Source organism: the organism of the source record quoted next, unplaced genomic scaffold (genome assembly GCF_019419815.1).
Source record: "Pyrus x bretschneideri cultivar Hongxiangsu unplaced genomic scaffold, Pyrus_bretschneideri_v1 Contig13, whole genome shotgun sequence".
NCBI classification, from domain to species: Eukaryota; Viridiplantae; Streptophyta; class Magnoliopsida; order Rosales; family Rosaceae; genus Pyrus; species Pyrus x bretschneideri.
Window position 1 is genome coordinate 2,494,630 of NW_025999424.1, and position 20,489 is coordinate 2,515,118.

The 20,489-nt window shown below is 36.5% G+C and overlaps 3 protein-coding genes, 1 long non-coding RNA gene and 1 pseudogene across 4 annotated transcripts; 2 read left to right on the top strand and 3 right to left on the bottom strand.

Moving 5' to 3' along the window:
- Positions 1-2,553: 2,553 nt before the first annotated feature.
- LOC103928493 lies at positions 2,554-5,734 on the bottom strand (annotated as a pseudogene).
- Positions 5,735-7,735: 2,001 nt separating this feature from the next.
- On the bottom strand, positions 7,736-9,171 carry LOC103928492 (protein ASYMMETRIC LEAVES 2-like). The gene is made up of 2 exons (XM_009337537.3): positions 8,324-9,171; positions 7,736-7,838 (listed from the first exon to the last, which is right to left on the bottom strand). The coding sequence occupies exons 1-2, from the start codon at positions 9,169-9,171 to the stop codon at positions 7,736-7,738; spliced, it is 951 nt and encodes a 316-aa protein (XP_009335812.2).
- Positions 9,172-11,108: 1,937 nt separating this feature from the next.
- LOC125475021 lies at positions 11,109-11,771 on the top strand. The gene has a single exon (XM_048579350.1). It carries the CDS (start codon positions 11,109-11,111, stop codon positions 11,769-11,771), a length of 663 nt encoding a protein of 220 aa, XP_048435307.1.
- A 2,046-nt stretch (positions 11,772-13,817) lies between these two features.
- LOC103928491 lies at positions 13,818-15,245 on the top strand. The gene is made up of 2 exons (XM_048579351.1): positions 13,818-14,864; positions 14,949-15,245. The coding sequence occupies exons 1-2, from the start codon at positions 14,277-14,279 to the stop codon at positions 15,243-15,245; spliced, it is 885 nt and encodes a 294-aa protein (XP_048435308.1). The 5' UTR covers positions 13,818-14,276.
- Positions 15,246-15,904: 659 nt separating this feature from the next.
- On the bottom strand, positions 15,905-17,056 carry LOC125474846. Its single transcript, XR_007256227.1, has 2 exons — positions 16,228-17,056; positions 15,905-16,093 (listed from the first exon to the last, which is right to left on the bottom strand). It is a non-coding gene; the product is annotated as an uncharacterized LOC125474846 (long non-coding RNA).
- Positions 17,057-20,489: the final 3,433 nt, after the last annotated feature.

The following is a 20,489-nucleotide window of genomic DNA, read 5'->3' on the forward strand; positions in this document are numbered from 1 at the left end:
TGAAAAATAGTCAAATTTATGTATTTATTTTTATGTTGAAGCGAACTTTCTTGTTCCTTTTTTTAATAACCAGAAAGTAAAGTGAAAAGGACCCTTCACGTATAATATTGAAATTTGCAAAGGCGCGGCTTGACTTGGTACCTAATTTGTATTCACATCTCACGGCCAAATTGGCGAGAGAAACCAAGACATTAAAGTGACAATATTGAAAGGCTATTGCATGTCGTATTGTTGTTGGGATGGATGGTTTAAATGTATTAACTTATTTACATGATATTGCATGATTAGTATGATAAACAGTCAACTAAGTTAAATTTTTGCAGTGGTGTGAGTTTAATAGTTGTGAGAGCCATATTTCGTAAGAATCAAACTCAGAAGACTCATATACTGTTCTCAAAAATTGAACTCACTCATACTGAACTTGATTTTTTTGATACACTATTATGATTCCAATATAGCTTCTTATTTACATGACCCACTAAACCCACTAAAGCTCTTCTCCAATCATGACCCACTAAAGCCTCAACTACCAACTAGGCAACCACACCTACAAAAATAAGATGGTCTCCCACCTTCTAAAAAATCCCAAATAACTTAAAAGAGTTGTGATAAACTGGTTGCAGCATTTGTTGAAAGTAGGTTATCGTCCACCATGAATGGATAGGAATAGCCTCTTTAATACCAAGACTTGTTGGTTCGTTCATTTACCTCTTCTAAGGCAGTGGCATGTTGACAAGGAGAAATTTTTCATTTTGACAGAAACACAGGTGACACTATGTATTTTTATGTAAGTGATGGAAAATTTTATTTTTTAAGTTATTAACTTTTTAACATACAAATCTCACTATTTGTATAATGACATGTGATGTACCACATCATGTACCGATCATACTGAAAAATCTCTGGCCCACAAGAGGGGAAAGCTCAACATCTCTTCGGATCTCTCGTCCAGCGATATCCCTGTTGTATGTTAGAATCTCCACAACTCGAGTTTCGGAAAGAGCCTCGGTCTTATTCAGCAATGCAACGAGACATGAAATTCTAACGTAGATAAGATTCTTGGGTTTCCACAACAAAGAAAGACACGAATCAATCCACAGGATGTTTTCAAAATTGTATGAAAATGGATAAAGGGGTCAATAGGTTTGGTACACTGCACGTTTAAACATGTATGCTGCTGGAAAACCCTAAATATAGAATAAGGTATCTCTTCCAAGTTACATTGCTTGCAATAAAAGAAAAGTTCGGAAGCTTTTAACTATGTTAAATCTGGATTAAAAAAATAAAAAATAAAAAAAAAAAAAAAAAAAAGGGATAACAAAGCGGGAAAAGTCAGTAGAAAGAAAGAATTGAGGTCATCGGTATTTTTTCAAACCATCGTCACTTTACCAACCTGGAAATACGAGGACATATACATGGGACGAGACTGAATACGCAATCCTTTCTCTTTAAACGTAGAGTAGAGCTTGTTTGAAAGTGCTTTTAAAATGATTGAAAGTATTTTTGTGAAAATGTTTTTAAAATCAATCCTGAGTAAAAATTCAAGTGGACCCTGGATAAGCTCTTGAACTGCTTCCTCTGTAAACAGGACACTTGCTTTTTCAGCACTGTTGAAAATCTGCAATCTGTGAGAACTAGAGAACTGATTTAATGGGCACTTCACATGGAAATTGGCTAAAACGGACTTACAATTCTGCATGTATGTACAGATATCTACAGAACATAAATTCAAGTCCAAAATCTGAATACTGGTAGTTCCATCATGTTGGAGCCAACACACATGGCCACGCCTCATGCAGTACAATATCTACAGAATAACCAGCAGAACAACTTATACACAGTTAAAAGGGAAAAATTTAACCACAAATTGTAGACTTCTAAAGAGGGTCATGACATCCTAATTCGTCTTTCAGTCATCTTGTTCATGATCCGGGATGCATCATTAAGTCGATTTGATCTGTCATAACTCTCGTCTTCTCAAACACCTCAATGCAATTCAAGTATTTCCGGTTTCTTGAAAAAAGGTCAATCGTGCAACCAAAGACTGATATATCCTTCACCTCCCCGGCCTCAAAATCGTTGAGTATGTAATTGCATTTGGCTGAACCCCTCTCCTGCATTTCTTGCACAAGATTTATAGCCTTTTCATGTTCAAGTGACTTTCCATAAATCTTGATCATTGTATTGTAAGTGACAACATTCTGCTCAATATCCGTTCTCTGCATCAACAGGAAAAATGGCTTCCCGGAAAAGCTCCCACCTTACAGTAGTAGAGATTTGAACTTCAGTCGATAGGATGGAGCACATTAGCTCTAGCGAATGTAGAAATTGATTAGTTCCAACATGATTAAATTCCAAATACGTTTGTAATCTTGTAGCTTAGACATAGTTCTTGTAAGATCAATTGTATAGCATTTGGTCCATGATGTTTCCAACTTGCTCTCATCTGAACGCATTCATCAAGTTCTGTTGATTTCTTGTATGAAACTAATTAAATTAACCCTCGCCTGTGCTGTAAACTCAAGCTTGTTGTACAATAAATTCATGGAAGTTTATAGATGTCCTCAAATTGCAATAGTATGCAGAAGTTAACAACTTCTTTTCTTTAGCTTATAAATTTACAAGTGAAAACTGAAACGGAAGCAACAATGTACAGAAGATGATCAATAGCTCCAGTGTTAATGGATTGTTCAACTGCCTTGTGCTTGAAGCGGAAGGAGGAGGAGAGGGAACAGATTTTGGAGGGGAAGAGGATTCAACGTTCTCTTTGGAGCAAGTGTAGTTGCAGCGGCTAGGCTTAGCAACTCGATATAAGCCGCTGCTGGCCAGCATAAAGATGTCTTTCCTGTTATCCTGACCAAATGAGAATATGAACCCTAATGCAGCGACAGAGCTTCCTGCCTCGGCAACGCACTGGATAGGAGAGTCCAGAGCACAACCGACCGCGATTTTAGCGGTAGTGAAGTTTCCGCTACCTTCAGGAGTTTCTAGTCCTGTCCATACACCACTGGCATACAAATCTGCATAAAGATACCTGCAAACATAATTTACATACTGCTGTGAAGGGTCATAAAGGATGTTTCTAGAGTAGGAGCACTCATCAGATGATGTAATAGACCCTCAAAGTGGTGCTACACCATTCAACGGGACATGATAACCAAAGAGATGTGGTATTTGCAGATGTTCGTATTGAGCTTACCTTCCATACATGCACGGATCTGTTGTGGATCGGTAAAAGTAGCCTCCTGTGATCGATGCGGATCCTTCAGCCTTGTTGACTTCAGAGTGTGTGTATCCCATTACAGGAAAAATTGGGTTAATGGAGCTGGCAGATGTATTTCCTCCTGGAGATTTAGGGGGATTGTATCGAAAAGGCCCCTCGTAAACACGCCATCCAAAGTTTCCGCCCTTGGTGACTAGATCAACCTCTTTGTATTTATCCTATACAAACAATAACTTGAGCATTGATGATACCAGAAGCTTGCAATAAATGTGCAGAAAGCATGTGTATATCGGCAAATGTACGAAAACCAATCTCAGTTACTACCTGACCAACATCTGCGCAAAGGAAGTAGGAAGGTCTTTCAAGATCAAAACTACATCGCCAAGGATTTCGAAATCCTAAAGCCCAAATTTCCGGCTGTAGTTCCTCATCTTCGGTAAAAGGATTATCTCCAGGGACAGAATAATTTCCCCATAGGCCAAGGTCAGCAATTTCTTTTGCACCTGCAAACAAGTATTACATAACTGAGGGAAACCTACGAAGAATATGGTGTCCAAAAGCCCCTTAACTTTTTATTTTTGCCATTACTCACTTGGTAAGTTATCGATGTCGAGCCTCATAATCTTTCCAAGCAAGGATTTTTTGTTCTATGCGAAATTGTAAGGATCACCTATGCTTCCACCGTCTCCCATCATGAAGTACAAATATCCGTCTTTAGGTCCAAACAGAATTTGACCTGCATGATGGGTAGTAAATGGAAGGCCCATGGTGAATATTCTTCTGACTTCAAGTGGTTTTACACTAGTGAACTGAAATCCAGGGCAAGAACAGTATCAATTAGCAATGTTCGCGTGTAAAGTACGCGAAATAACGCTTGAATCATGCAGAAATTTACCGACGAAGGTTGTGGCGTGGTAGCATTGGCAGTGAACTCTGCTATGATACTGTGGTACTGACATGGCTGCCCACCATTATCCGGTTCCAGCTTTGAAGGATCGCATCCCACATCAGAGTTACACGAGCATCTTCCTGAACATTGTGGCCATTTAACCTTGTCACAGTTGAATGAAGCAAAGAAACGCCCGTTTTGGACATAGTTAGGATGAAATGCTAATCCCATCATTCCAAACTCAGTGTCGGAATATACTTGATCAGTTATATCAAGAAAGGGATTTGCTTCGTCGATCACCAATGTTTCTCCTGATCCTTCCTCCGGAACAGTTGCCAGCCATACTTTACCTGCTTGGTCGGATAAGAAAATACGATTTGACCCATCGGGATGGGCTACCATGTTGAGATACGATCCATTTCCAATTTTTTCAAGGCACATACCACTCGGGGGACTTGAAATTTCAGTGCTGTTGAACGACACAGGTCCACCATCAAAACAGAACGATTCATCATTTGAAGATCCACCAAAGGCGTTGCAGAAAGCAGTTTTTGACTGCCATGTATCACTCAGCTTGGAAGTAGAATTGGACGGTGTTCCACCTCCAACTTGCAACGAAAATGGGGAGTTTAACAACGCTACATTTTGGCATTCATCCCAGACCTTGGAACAAAAGTCAACTCCGCCAGGTTGGTGCTGTGTTGAGTTGCAGAGGAGAGGAACTTGTCGAGGCGCTGATTCAATTCGATATAGCTCAGCAGAAAACTGATCGCATTTCTGCAAAGCATGTCGTATTCAAATACACATGAACCGGTACCAACGGTTTCATATCACTAAACACAGTAGCTAGCAACAAGAAGTAAACAAGCAAAGAATCTCTTACCGAGCAAAGTATTGATTTCACAAGAGAGGCACAACCAAGATCAGAGACATTCATTGCCTTAAATAGATTCTGCAACCGCAAATCCTCAGCGGAATCACAGCAAACGCTACCATTGTACCGACAGAAATTAAGCGGAGTCTTCGGCGTGAAGGGTGATCCTATTCCAAATTAAACAGGCAAAGAAATTAACTCGCAGGGAAACGAAAGCTAAAAAATGCAGAAGTCGGCCTTTTTCCGAACAGCGAAACAAAGCATGTAAAAATGAAAAGGGCAACCAGATAATAGGAGAGAAACACTTACTCATATTTGTACACAAGGGAAGGGAAGAAGAATAATCAGTAAGCACAAGCATGTTACAGAACATGAACACGAAAACAGCGAAAAAACCACTCATCTTTCAGAACAGACAAGTAATCACTGACAGCAACGACGAACAAAACCCGAATTTCTATCTTTCCAACAGAGAGTTGAGATTACCCAATGATGAACACATAAAAAATTGGAAGCTAGGTTAGGTTAGATTACGTGGTAGTCACCACTCTATCACCTTGTCTAGTTAGCGAGCTGTGATTAATTACCACCTTTTTACTTGATTTAGAGCTGCTGCCATTTTTAAAGAGAAGGTTGAGGTGAATGTGCGTGTTGCACATTGGTTCTTGCAGTCCCTCAATCTCTCTCAGTCTCCTATATATCTTCTTGTAACTTGTAAATCTTTTTCATGGTGGAATATACAAATCTTATACCAAAATTCAACATAAAAGCACCAAATACGATATAGTTGGTTTTCTTTTCTCCTTTTTCTCGGTAGTTTCTTATCGTTTTGTTGGGTGACATTGTCGTCTTTAGCACCAAACCAGAAACCCTTGACGTTTTTCTGGTTTGAAAATCCATGGATTGAAGCTTCAGAAAAAATCAATTAAAAAAAAAGCAAAAATATATCTTATAATTTTGTAGGAATAAATAATAGCAATGCGGCAATTTCTTATCAGTTGACTTTACTCGACGATCTTAAACATATAAGCAAAGAACGCGGCAAGTTGACTATTTGAACGTGCTCAACAACAATAGGATAATAGTGAAATTTATGTATGGTTGAAATCATTGGCACTTTCTTTTTGCTCGGATGACTTCCTTAAGGATATTTATTACGTTTCAAATACAGTACAAAGATTGGGTTTGGTTATACAAATAATTGGGTTTAGCAACCGGAGCTATCATTTTGCATGTGGTGTACTATTAAAGTGAATAGAGTGTTGGATTTGTATCTGGTTCAATAATTAAGTAGGTAAAGTGTTGAATTTTCAGCCATCAATTACTCTAGAAGAAAAATTATGCATTCCAATCCTTCCAAAAATGGGAGGATTAGAAAAGAGAAGTTTTCTTCATGTCTAATTCATCATCTCAAAATGAAAAATCATTCTCCTTTCCATTTAAAGCTTATTAATTGATTTGCCCCCTAAAATTGTCACTTAGTCTCATTTTACCCTTAAAACTTGTTTTGTCTCACTTTGCCTCCTGAAACTGCCATTACCGTCTTCATGCCATTTTTGTTCATTCCGTCAAGTAATCACTAAATTAAAAGGTAGTATGAACATTTCATTTTTTATGTAGGCAGAGATAAGCCCAAATGCTTAGGGATGTGACACTTACATGTGAATTTTGGTTGATCACATATTTACCAGCCGCATGTGAATTGTGGCGAAAAAAGTTGGAAAATTATTAGGGTTAAGTAAAAGAGGATAAAGGAAATTGAGCTTGCGGGGTCCAGTCCCTAAGTTCAATCTCAACTAATGTCCATATTAATTTAAGGCATATTTGACCAAATTGATAAAAATTAGGTGAACTGAGATTAAATGAGATGAAAATGGCAATTTTAGTGGGTAAAATGAGACAAAACAAATTTCATGGGTAAAATGAAACTAAATGCCAGTTTCAGAGAGCAAATCAAATAATAAACTTACATTTAATAGGTTATCCATTTCAACCTCCCTGAAGACATAAGCAATTGACTACGACACTATCAAGCTCTCCTACCCATGATAAGAAGAAAAGTCAAAGGTATTAAAGATATGATTAATTACTAAATTCTATCTTGAATACTCTCCTAATTGAAGATCAACTCAAACAAGCAAGATCTCCAATCATATACAATCAAGAATATTTCCAAGATAATATTCCCAAGATATTATCTCATAATTAATATCTTTGGATTATTCTTCCTCCATCCATCCTATAGATGAATGGCAATCAAATGTTGTCATGTGTAGCAAAATCCTATATCCATAGCCAGCCCTAACTCTATAAATACCTCTTGCTACGGACTTAGGTCCTAAACTCTCTCTCCAGAGAAACTGACTTAGGCATCAGAGTTCCATTGGCCAACCCCTCATTTGTTTTGTGTTGCAGGTACAATTTCGTTAAGATTGAAGAAATTTGCTGCCACAACTTTGATTTTAACAAAAAAATAACATTACACTGATAAAATTGCAGAGTGTTTGAGAGAACTTGGTAGGAGAAATATAGAAGGGCAATGAACATTTTAAGTGCATATCAATCTTCACCAAAAATGGTTGAGTAAAGAGCTAGCCTACATCTCTTATTCAATGAATGCGTACGTGGAAACAAATAAACAAAATTGTTGAGCCTTGAATACCAAATTTGCAAACAAATGAAAAAAAAAATTAAGGAACTGAATCGTTCTGAAATTACTTGAATTACTTCAGTTGTCTTCTAGCTATAGCTACTTCACACTTGTTAGACTGAAGCATGCTGCCGCACTCTTGAGATCATTCTGTGAAACATGTTCGATCGATTGCGTGGTAGCCTTGAACGATGATTCAGCACTGCATATAAGTAAATTTAATTTGTTAAACAGTATAATTATCATTATTATTTTATGTAAGCAATATTTTTCTATGAAATCATCTAAACTACGGTGCAGAAAGGGAAGAACACTGACGTAGCTAAGTAGGCTAAACAAGTCAGCAATTAGACAATTGACTCATTTGGAAGTGTTTTGAAAATTACTAAAAGTGTTTTTGTTGAAAATGTTTTCAAAATCAATCCCTTTTAAAAATTCAAGTGGATCCTGAAAAAGACTTTAAGTACTTCCAAGAAGCACATAAAAACGCATAGTGATTTGGAACTCAAAATCGAATTTATCAAAAGCATTTAAAGTGGATTCTGAAAAAGACTTTTTAAGTGCTGCTTCTTTTGAAAAATACTTACACTGATTCAATTTCACCAATTTAAAATCACTTCCAAATGAGCACAATTAGTAAATTAAATCTCAAATTGTAGAAGACAATTAATTAAATATTGTACATACCTAGACTCACAGCCTTCTTTAGATTCGATATAAGATTGTCGATCATCAGCAATTGTATCAAATGGAATGTCATCATAGTCATGAGGAACGTCCATTTCTTGGTGAACAGGAAAGGCTTGTGAAGAAACCAAACTGGACTGAACAGCCATAAGTTGTTCGACATTGTTATCGTTATAGTAAGGATGTTGAACCCTAAGAGTTTTAACCATATTATCATTGTCGTCAATATAAACCCCATTAAGTCCATTTGCAAGATACTCATTACCCACCCAGGACATTCCACCACTGGCACCAGAAGCACCAGAAGCACCAGAAGCGCCAGAAGCATATTGATACGGATATTGATGTTGTTGATAAAGTGTCAGAGTCGCTGCGTCGGTGTTTGTAGGTATACCTAGCTGCAACTGCGGTGAAGGAGAAGAGTAGTGCGGTGAGGAAGAAGGTAGTCGATATTGACATTGGTCCTTGCAAATTGCAAGATGTGTCCTCACGTATCGAAGCTCTTCTAGGGCTTGCTGTAATTGGAAATTCAATTGGTTTATGATGCCCATACACCCGGTGACTGAAAATTTGGCACGCATATTGGACTCGTATATGATCGATGTCATAGCCTCCTCCTCTTGCTCTGGATGAACTTTCTTTAGAATCTTCATTATGTTCGAAACGCCATACAATCGGTGGGCGTTTTGAAACATCATCGGTTGATCTGCCGGGAAGTGTGGAGCAAGAGCGCAGTCCTTAGCGCACTTTCGTCTATGGTATTTGCACGCAGCACAGGCTTGGCTTGTGCCTCCTTTTATCGTCATTGCAGGGTAGAACGAAAATTCATCAACGTTTTTTATGATCATCAATTAGGTTGAATAACTTGATTGGAGAGAGGGAGAGAAAGTGAAACATGGAAAGATAAAATTGATCGGAATTATAAGGCCGGAAAACTGATCGAAATGAATAAGAATATGCGATCTATGGCTTGGTTTTGATCATCAAAACGCAGATTTGATCGATCTGCGATTGATGAGAATGAGGTGGATTAGAAGACCAAGTAAAATTTGAACGTTTCTCTATTCAAAAGTAGATATCGTTGAACTGATTTTTACGTATCTCGGGAGTCATATTTATACACAGTTGCACGGTTAGCTTGGGAGGTTTGGTAATTTTCCACTGTATGTATGTATGTATATATGTGTGTGTGTGTGTGTGTGAAAATCGTGCCCCTCTTCACTTTGTTGTGGTAGTGACGTGAGCTAACCAAAGCTAGCTAGATGTCTTGGATGATATTTAAGTATGTGCAAAAATAAAATAAAAAAATAAGGAGAAACACCATCCACAAATTACCCGAATAAAGGCATTCCATGCATATGATAGAAGAAAGTATAACCCTTAAACTCAAGTAGGGTTCGGTAAATTTTTTGTGGACACCATCCACAGTTTGTACCATATTTTACCTTGCCTTTGGCAAAGAGTTAATTATCTTGATTATTTCTTTTAATTTTCTTTTGGTAAAGAGTGACAAACAAGTAGATCGTATCAGTTTTATAGTACTTAAAAGTCTGAAGTTCTAGTCTCCCTTCATTACTTTTGTCTCACATTTGAAAAACATGAGATAAGTGCATTATCAATTAAACTGTATATACGTATGATCATGACAATCGAAATCAATATGATCATGATAATCAAAACGAATACTATTAAATATTTGTGTACATATATGTGAGTCCTATTGCTTGCAAAAAGATTTAAAATTGTAGTCTCTTTGGTGAAAAATATATCGTTTCTTACGCATATGTGACCTATAAGTCTTAATTAAATACTCAAAATGTCTTATCTTTTTTCTTCTTTGCCCATTCAAATAAGTATTTAGAATCACTTTCGTCTGCATAATCAACCTAATTAATTAAGTTAAATTATAGCTTAAGTAAAATTTAAATAGAGTTTGATCGTCATGTGAAGTTGAGTACGTTTTAGGAGTGCAAAGTAAAGACTTGGCGACCAAGTTGTATAAACTCCGTAACATCCACGCAGTCTGCTCCCCGTAGACAACTGCAACGATAAAATACATACTAAAAAATTGTTTAGGAAGTGGATATGTTGGGTACGGAACCAACACAAGCCAAGAGAATTACCCCACATTTATCTTCTACTATATTGAATGATTAATACTCACCACACGTTTTTTTAATATGAGTAATATTCAACTCTAACTTCATCCAAATTATGCATACATACGTAGAAGATTCGAACTTCTCTAGTCAAATTTATTTTTAAAACGGGATTAGTTGGTGGTTTCATTAAGATAGTCCATTTTTTTGGCTCTTCGGAAAAACTCACACAATCATTTTAATTTCTTTTGACCACCATTATGTGATTCACTGGCACAAAAAATAAAATTCAAGATGTACACCCGGACTTCTCCAGCCAACTTAACAAAATTTTAAATCTGCACAATCTACCACAAGGTCGTGTGTTTTCACCTTTATACGTACCTGCGTTATATAAAATTTTCATTAATTTCATGATTCAATCACAACCATCCGTTTAATTGTATGCCTCTCCCCTATAGTTTCCTGTTCCGCCTTATTTTCTGATTCTTCCATTGAACACCGGTAACGAGGGCAAGGCGTAAATTTGCTTCTTCATATCATCAATTTTCTGCCCATTTGATTCGAGGTATAAATTACCCGACGTACTTTTGCTCGATCATGCATGCATGCATGCATAACCCTAATTATCCATATAATTAATACGCTGTGCTTAGTGAATTCAGATCAGTGCATGCAATTACGGTATGGATTTTCTCAAAAAAGCCAAGGTGGTACGATTTCGAAGCCACCACAACAAATACCTATTGGCCGACGACGATCAAGTGTCGGTATGGCAAGGCTGCGACGGAACAGTGCAGAACGTGTGGTGGACGGTGGAGCTAATTAGCGAAAATCCAAACGCATTGCGATTGAAGAGCTGTTTTGGGAAATACTTAACGGCGTTAAGTACGCCTTTTCTTCTCGGAATCAAAAGTGACAAAGTCCTGCAAACCATGCCAATGACGTTGGATTCAATAGTGGAATGGGAGCCGGTTAGAGACGGGTACGCGTGGAAGCTGAATGCGGCCAACGGGCAATTCTTGAGTGCAAGCGGGTGTAGCGTGCCGCCGTGGAAAGACACGATCACGCACGACAATCCGCGTACAGGTACGACGAGAAATTGGGTTCTGTGGGATGTGGATGTTGTGGAGATTCGCGAACAACAACAAAAAGAACACATGAATGTTGATAATGTCAATGATAGTTCTAGTCGTTATAGTACTACTGCAACACAAGATCCAACAGAACCAGAACCACGGTCTGTTTCGCGGTCGGAATCTTCACAAACACAGCCAGACTCTCCAGAAGTCGTTGAACTTTCGTCAACCAATGATCGTACCAAGGATTCGGATAAAAAAAATACATAACATATATAATTAACGTTGGAATTTTGGGGTTATTAATTAGTACATATGATATGTATGCAAGAAAATCAGGGTTTTACTTGTAACATTGATGATGATTGATCAGATGATCTTCTTTCTACAAATTAGACTAAATTTCCTGATTATATATTTATACTCATGCACTACACCAGTTAATTGGATTTTGAATTGGGTGCTACCTTTTCTGTAAATTTTTCATCGCGAGGGCAAGATGAAGCTAAGTTTTTGTGTTTAGCTGAAAGTAATTTTCCAAAAATTGATTAGATATTACGGAAATTGACTGTAGATTTTTTATGTGTTCTATCGATACACAACTCTCTCAATTTTCGGTCATCGGATCAAATAAGTTGGAAAAGATAAATGGCCACAAATTTCAAGGGTGTGTGAGAAGTAAAAATGAGTGTGTGAGAAGATATAGCACTTTCTTTTTTTTCATTAGTACAATTGTATTTTAGATAAAGAATCTCACTAATATTGATGATTAAGCGCTTTCAAGTAAATGTTTAGTTTATAAAAATAATAAATCAAACCTAGAAGCACCTCTACAAGAAATTTGAACAAGAGTAATGCTAAGTAGACTAAATTTAAAGACAAAATTTGTAAAATAAATGACATGGAAGTTAATGATTGAATTATTACTTAAACGTTGATAAACGTGCTCACTTCCTATTGGTAACATATCATTTAGTTTGTAAATTTTATCTATAAATTTAGTATCTCTAATATTACCCTATGAAAAAAGTCACTAACATTAGTTGCACTAGTACAAAATAAAGCGCGTCAGCAGTAAATAACCTCTTAAATATTAATATCCTTTTTAGCCACCTCATTATAAACCTTTTAGCCACCTCATTTTGTGCAATATCAGTATTCACTATCAGTTTTTCGGAGGTGGATTGTCTACCTTCTTATTTTCATACTCTTCTCATGTCTTCCTATGATGTGTGATCACGGTTAAGCCACGTTAATATTTTATATTATTTTTTATAAAAATAATAAAACAAAAAGTAATAGGAATATAAAATATTAACGTAGTTTAACCGTGACCACACAAACAAGAAGACATAGAGAGAGTATGGAAATGAGAGGACAGACAATCCACCTCCCAGTTTTTCTTGTTCTCCCACTAAGTTGCAGACTTTGTCGATATGTTCCAAGAGAATATCAATACGCATTTGGTTTAATATCCTTGTAAATGGTCTTGGTTCGAACCCTCCGCTTAATAATAGTATAAAAAAAAAAAGAGAACATCAATACAATTGCACAACCTAATGGGAGCCCTACATATAGCTTCTAGCTAGTAGTTCAAGAGAAAATCATACATGTTTGTCACTTTTTTTGTAGAATATTTTTTTCAAGATAAAAAGTAAAAATTTATCATTGTAATAGAAAAGGATATTGAAATCGTGCCTCAAGTAGAGTAAATAGATAACCGGAATATGATTGGACAAGAATTTCAATCTCAAATCAAACTAATAAAATCTTGCAGCAGAAGTACGTAAATGAACACAAGGATTTTTGTACCCAATGGTACGAGGAAAAAACCCAACTGGGAAAAACCTATAGAAATCCATTAAGAATGGACCGTTACAAGACTCAAGAAGATAGACTCTAAACAAGAATTTACCCCAATACTTTTGTCTTGCCTTACACGGTCACGGTCCTTGCTTGAACTCTTTCGAATCAATGATCCTCACGAACAAGCATGCCAGCACACAGCTTCCAATATGGAATATGAAATATGAAGATGCAAACTAGAAATAAAAGCTTCATAAAGTAGCTGTATCATTCTAATTCCCCATGAACTCACCTCTGCTTCTCTCAATATAAATCTCTCAAATCAGTTTTTTTGCAAAAGTCAGTAACAAAGGTCTTGAAGCTTTGTTTTTTTTAATCAAGAGAAATCACGTTCCAAAAAGAGTACGAAAAAGTAGAATTGATTTTTAACATGAAGAGAGGAAAACAATATGCTGATTGATTTTATTATGAATTTCATTCCTAATAAAACTTAATCGCAAAAATATAGTTTTCCTAATATGATATGCAAATGCAAAGTACTAGACGTAGTCAACTCTTGATCTGCTCAATCTGGATAAGTCTTGTGACCCAAATTAATTTGCCTAAAAACTAGGCATAAATCTACGAAACGAGGACACAATTACAAGTCTAGGAAATTAGCCAATTCCCAAGTAAATTCACATTTACAGATATATATAGTTTCCTCAATTTCCTCATCCTCTGTCAACCGTTGCCTCTAATTCCTTCCCCTTCACAAACACATAACGCAAGGCGCGAACTTGCTTCATATCATTTCCAATTTTAGTTCAAGGATACAAATCACTTTGAAAATTTCACACGAAAAATACGAGCGAAAACTCGTAATTCTGACAATTAACGTTGTACATTTTGTTCAATCGATCTCTCTGAAGTTTTTATGTGCTTAGTCACAGTACTTGATCGGTCTTATTGTTTCATAGAGGTACACATATGGAGTTTTTCAAAAGAGCCAGAGCAGTACGCTTCCGGAGCCACCACGACAAATATCTGTTAGCAGACGAGGACCAAGAGACTGTATGCCAAGATCGAGATGGCACGGTGAAGAATGCCAAATGGACAGTGGAGCTTGTCGAAAATGCAAACACTTTACGATTCAAAAGCTGTTATGGCAAGTACTTAACAGCCTCTAGCTTGCCATTCCGTCTTGGATTGCGAGGCAAGAAAGTTCTGCAAACCCTGCCAAAGAGATTAGATTCGTCCCTGGAATGGGAGCCTATAAAAGAAGGACACCAGGTCCGGCTCAAGACGCCCTATGGCCAGTTCTTGCGCGCAAATGGGGGCGTACCGCCTTGGAGAAACTCTGTCACCCATGATGTCCCGCATAGAACTGCATCCCAGGATTGGGTTCTGTGGGATGTAGATGTTACAGATATTCGGGTTGCATCGCCAGAACGTCACCCAGTGGCGAAACCCCCTCCTCCACCACCAGATGCATTACCTTCGGAGTCTTCAGCACCTTCAGAACCGACATCTTCATCTGAGATTGACATTAGAACGCCGAAGGCTTCCAAACAGGAGGTTTGTTTTAATTAACAAATATGACTTCTATGACTATCAAGTTTAATTATATTTTGGCTTCTTATTGTTTGTTCTTGAACGCAGTCAAGCGAGTCATTTGATCATGATTCGCCAAGGAAAGATGCAGGGAGAATGATCTACTATCATGTGGCTAATGAGAAAGGAGACGTTGCGGATTCATCGGAAGAGTTTTCCTTCCCATTCAAGGGTAGTGATGTAGAGGGGTTGAAGCAAAAGTTGAAGGAAGAAACCGGGCTGGAGGAAATTGATGTGTGTTCACGCAATCCTCTGAACGGACAACTATATCCCCTTCGCTTGCATCTTCCGCCAAACAACCATGATATGCATATCGTTGTAGTTCTGTCATTGTCCGAAGGTTAGAATTGTTTCAAGGGGTTTTCATGTCTTCATCTTGATCATTCTAAAAAAGTTAGATATGTCCGATTCCAAAAAGCTTACTGAAACAAAAGTATTTTGTAACTAAATTTGTTGATCACATTGTTAAACACCTCTCTCACGGATGTGCAATTTACAGAGAACCAACCTATAAGTGGGTTTCACCTCCGTGGGAGACTGATCGGTGAATGTGATAAATGTGTGTTTCTTATAGTACGTGCACATTTTTAACGAAAATGTATGTTTATTCCTAGTTTTTCGTTTTATATTCGTGCATGGTTTACTATGATTGTCTTCTGCCCTTCACAAGCAGGAAGTGAACTTGACTGAATTTGCAAAACCTGTTAACATCAGATACCGTCTTGTTCATATTCTGTACATTCAGCTCCATAACTGCTCAAATTTTTAGAGTATAGATAGGAAAGGAAGTAGCACATCATGCAAAGAAGCAAGGAAATGTCGTTCGCAGATTTTTTGGGTAAATTGGTTCTTCAATTATTTCAGGGCCTGATGGAGTTACTTTATTCAATTTTCGATTTCTTGATGTATGAGAACAAAAAACAAGTCTAATTTAGCAGGGCCAATTGTATTTCAACTGTATGTTTCCTAATGTGAGGTTGAAGTTCGTAACTGAGATCAGTAAGTAGAATACATATGCAGCCAATTCATCTCTAATCTCATTTAAAATACAAGATATAATTCATGGAGTTGATACATCAGGAAATCGTGTTATGGACTCTCCTAATGTTTCCATGATTAGATAGATAGAACTAAGGAACTAGCTTTTGTTGCAGGTGGTGATCAACGGTAACATGTTTATCCAAGATCGAATCCTGCAACGATTTTATCTTCAAATTTTGAATAATTTTTGGAACACTTTTCATCGAAATGCTTGTGGGTTAAAGGGTTAATAACATGGAATAAGATATGCAGGATGTAATTGTTCATAGGAAAGAATTTTACGTACCCTTTTCTGCCTCATTCGGAGTGATGAGGATTTTTCCCAAACAATCTCATCAAGTCAAATCATTCATCTTTAGTCAGACGTAACTTTGAAGAGAACACTTGAGCAACAACAATTTAGGGCAAGTACCGACGGGTAATGAGAAGTCATAATCCTTGAGGATTCGCTATCCGGAAGGACCAGAACTGTCCGCATTAGGCATGCAAACCCTCCAATCATGGCTGCCCACGAGACTGCATTCCTTTTCGACATTCCCTTAAGGGCTTCCACAGCCAAATCTGTTAATAAAACTTGATTTAGCTGGGTTTAATTTCCAGAAGGCTGAACAGAAGCAAAGAAACAAAAGACAGAGGAAGCTGAACCGAAAAAGTTTTTCTTTCTTGTTCTCTCTTTCAAAAGTATTGCAGAGGAATAATCTTTTGTACAGCACACACAATGCGCACTCACTCTGCTTTACATTTAATTGATGGCCTTAGCTTTAGGACCACACAAAAACACTACTTTTAATCTTAGACATTCATCAACCTAATTACAAGGATCAAACACCACATGGCACTCATGGCCTTACATCTTTTAACTTTACACTTGGCAGATATGCTCAAGTGAATACACACATTAAAACTCATCTTATTTCTAATACTTAATCAGCTAGAGACTTATAATTCAACATAAATCAACATATCGACGAGCGCAGTCCCAGCAAACACGTCCGACTTCAACTCTTTCCCGTTTTTAACATACTCATGAATCCACTTCCCTTGCCAAAGAGCCCCCAGATTAGTGTTAGGAATGTCGGTACTACAAGATAGAGAATACATAAAGTAAAGTAGAAAATTGACACCAAAAATTTACGTGGTTCGGCAATTTATGCCTACATCCACAAAACAATGATCAATCTTCACTATATGAAAAAGATGAGTACAACAAGAGTAGTCTTACCAAGCCAAAAACAAGGCATGATGGATACAAGAAAGTATAACACACACTTTCTATCACTCAAAGTTCACTCACACAATGTGTAGTGGAACACTCTCACTCTCACTCTTGGAGTGGAACTCTAACTTTGGACTTGATCCTTTTCTACTCACTTCTTTCTTGATTGGTTCCATCACTACAACATCACACCCATATTTATAGGTGAGGGCTCGGCATTCAACTAGTTTATAGTTCCTTCTACAAACTAGAACTAGTTTTTAGTTTTTAGTATATTCTATAAACCTCTAGCTCAGATAATTCTAGACTAGCCACAAAATTGTGGCTTATAGATCTTTCCATTTGCAACCAAGGAAGCTAGTACTTTCTTGCTTCTTCTACCAACTTAATAACTTGCTAGAATTGTCTAGCATGTTCCAACCACCTCACTTGCTTACTAAAATAATTTAGAACATTCATCATGGGCTGGATCATATACCAACAATTTGCACAACCCGCAAGCCCCGTAGCAACACAAAAGTCATCAGGCCGAAACCTACATACCACCCCGTAGCAGTTAAGTACCTTTGCCACAGAGACTTTTGACAAACTTGGTAAGCAATTTCTTGGTACCCAACTGCTCATATCTGAAAATGTAGGAAACAACGCACAAGAATTTCGCCCAAATTTTGTAAAATATATGACGTAGTTGTTAATGATTGAATTACTTAGTGTTGATTTTTTTTTTTTTTCAAACAATAAATTTTGTTATATTAGATGTTAGGTCAGCCACCGACGGAGTTTGAACTCACGCCGTCATGCAAGGGCTTAACACAACAACACACAAGAATTTCGACCGAATTTGTAAAATATATGACGTAATTGTTGATAATTGAATTATTACATAGTGTTGATTAATGTGTTTATTTTCTATTAGTGACACATCACATAATTTGTAAATTTAATTTAAAATTTTTAATCTCACTAACTTTATTCTTCACCAGTAAACTGACCTAATTTAATCGGTCAGCTACTATACAAATGGTCCAGATGAAGATGCTGTCGGTGACGCCGGAAGACCTAATTAAGACGTGAAAATTTCCCCTTGTATTTTTTTTTGACGTAACAGTGTTGTTAGTCTGATCTGAATCATGGACAAGCATGTCTGCGGTGAACGAGCAAACAAAATTTGGGTGCTTCCACTTTAGAAAGTGCTTTTTCTTTCTCACCCTTCCTTTTTTTTGGTCGAAACCTTTTTATTTTTCTTAAAAAGTGGCTTTGATTTGTCTGAATGGTCAATTAGGTTGAATGGTTGATTAGTCGTGTGAATAGACAAAACAAGGTCTCAAATCAGTCGACTTTTCGTTTGGGATTAAAAGGATTATTGAGAAACACTTTGCTAGTTAAGTCAATCCACATGCGGTAACTCTATTGAAGTTTTTCTCTTATACAATCTTAAAACTATATAGATCTTGTGTATTTTGATAAAACTTTAACTTTACCCACCATGTTCAATTTAATTGGAGATTTGGAGTACATTATTGTTAATCTACTATTGGGATGATAAGTGAAAGATCAACTAAATATTATTGAAGGTACAAGATTTGAGCTTGGAGTTTGGAGCCGTCATGAACATTTTGACCACGTGGATTTTGTGTTAGTTGGAATCCAATATTCCATGCTTACGATTTTTCATAGCACGGACATTATGGTCAACCTAGAGGTCCATAGAAAAACGATCCGACACCATGGTAGATCAATAGACTAAAATTTAATAAATAACAAATATCATGTAAAAAGACGGACACCGTTACGTTATTTGATAGTATATTAACACCTCGATTGTGCGCCTTGTTTTGAATTGTCGACATCTTACTTTGAAGTCGCAAAAATATTTTTATAAATATGCCCAAAACGGTTGGCCACAAGTCCCGCAATTCAAACTGGGATACTAACGTATGGTCCAAGTATTTTTCATATAATGGAATACCATGGGAGGACTAGTCACTCCAATTTTAAATTAAAGAGTTTTTTGGTATTATTTACCTAATTTTTTTATTTAAAAGTTAATGACACCTAGTGGTTTAGTTACATTTATTATAGTTTTTTGTTTATCTAATTTTTTATTTTAAAGTTAATGATACTTAGTGGTTTAGTTACATTTATATTTGAAGATTATAAATCTTTTAGTTAAATAGCAAACAATCCCTTAATTTTCTTGAATGGTATGGTCCAATGGTTAAAGACAAATTTTAGACTCATGTTTCACACGATACTAAATTTAGTACCTAACTTTAGTGAATAATATAAAAGAATAGACTATCATAATGAATTAAAAAAAGATTAAATTTTAATTTATTGATCTGAAACTAAAATACGTAATTATGGGAAAATTGAAGATATGCGGAATATGGCAGAACCCAATGGATGTTGGTCAATCTAGAAGTTTATTTTATTTTATTTTATTATTTTATATTTTATAAATGGTCAATCTAGAAGTTTAGAGGGAGATGGATTGTCCGTCCTTCCATTTTCATATTCTCCTTATGCCTTTTTATTTGTGTGATCCCGATTAAACTACGTCAATATTTTATATTCCTATTACTTTTTATTTTATTATTTCTATAAAAAAAAATAATATAAAATATTGACATAACTTAATTGTGATCACACATTACAAGACGGCACGAGATGAGTATGAAAATGGAAAGGGAAACAATCCACCCCCAGTTTAGAGGTCCAATCAAACCAAATGAAGTAGATTCTCAACAAATCCAACCTGCCACTTGTCAAATAAATAAATCATGGTACTAATTACGGTGCAAAAAGCTTAATAAAGTTTAACAAAAGGACAAGGTCCAAAGCAACAAAACTAAAGCTATAATTCACGTCAATCATCGTTCCTTCTTATATTTATCGTTTTTACAGAATAAAACATGATCGATTTGAAATTGCATTATTGTTGCACATAAAATATTAGAATTGCGATATTTAAAAACTGTTACACATTATATTAAAAAAAATAAAACAATTACGCACTATAACTTAATTTATCTTTCCAAATCCGAATGCTTGATTATCTTAAAATACTTGTTGACAAAACTTCACATAAAACTATATAATTAGTTTGAAATTCTGTCCTCGTAGTACCGAGATAACCTTTTTTTCTCCCACATGGGTTTGGGAGTGGAGTTGGTCATGGACAGCTACACTTTGCACATGGAAGGAAATCCGAAATCCAAAATCCGTGTAGACCTTTCCACGTCGCAATCCATGCTTTGAGCTGCATATTCCAGAATCCAAGAATGTTTATCTCCAAACACATCCCTTATATAATATTTCCTCTTTTTCTT

What these genes read in the sequence shown, in the direction of transcription:
- LOC103928492 (XM_009337537.3), bottom strand. Translation starts at nt 9,171, where the DNA reads ATGATCATAAAAAACGTTGATGAATTTTCGTTCTACCCTGCAATGACG. An exon ending in AAAGAAGGCTGTGAGTCTAG is followed by an intron (nt 7,839 to 8,323) that starts GTATGTACAATA and finishes ACTTATATGCAG; the next exon opens with TGCTGAATCATCGTTCAAGG.
- LOC125475021 (XM_048579350.1), top strand. Translation starts at nt 11,109, where the DNA reads ATGGATTTTCTCAAAAAAGCCAAGGTGGTACGATTTCGAAGCCACCAC.
- LOC103928491 (XM_048579351.1), top strand. Translation starts at nt 14,277, where the DNA reads ATGGAGTTTTTCAAAAGAGCCAGAGCAGTACGCTTCCGGAGCCACCAC. An exon ending in CGAAGGCTTCCAAACAGGAG is followed by an intron (nt 14,865 to 14,948) that starts GTTTGTTTTAAT and finishes TCTTGAACGCAG; the next exon opens with TCAAGCGAGTCATTTGATCA.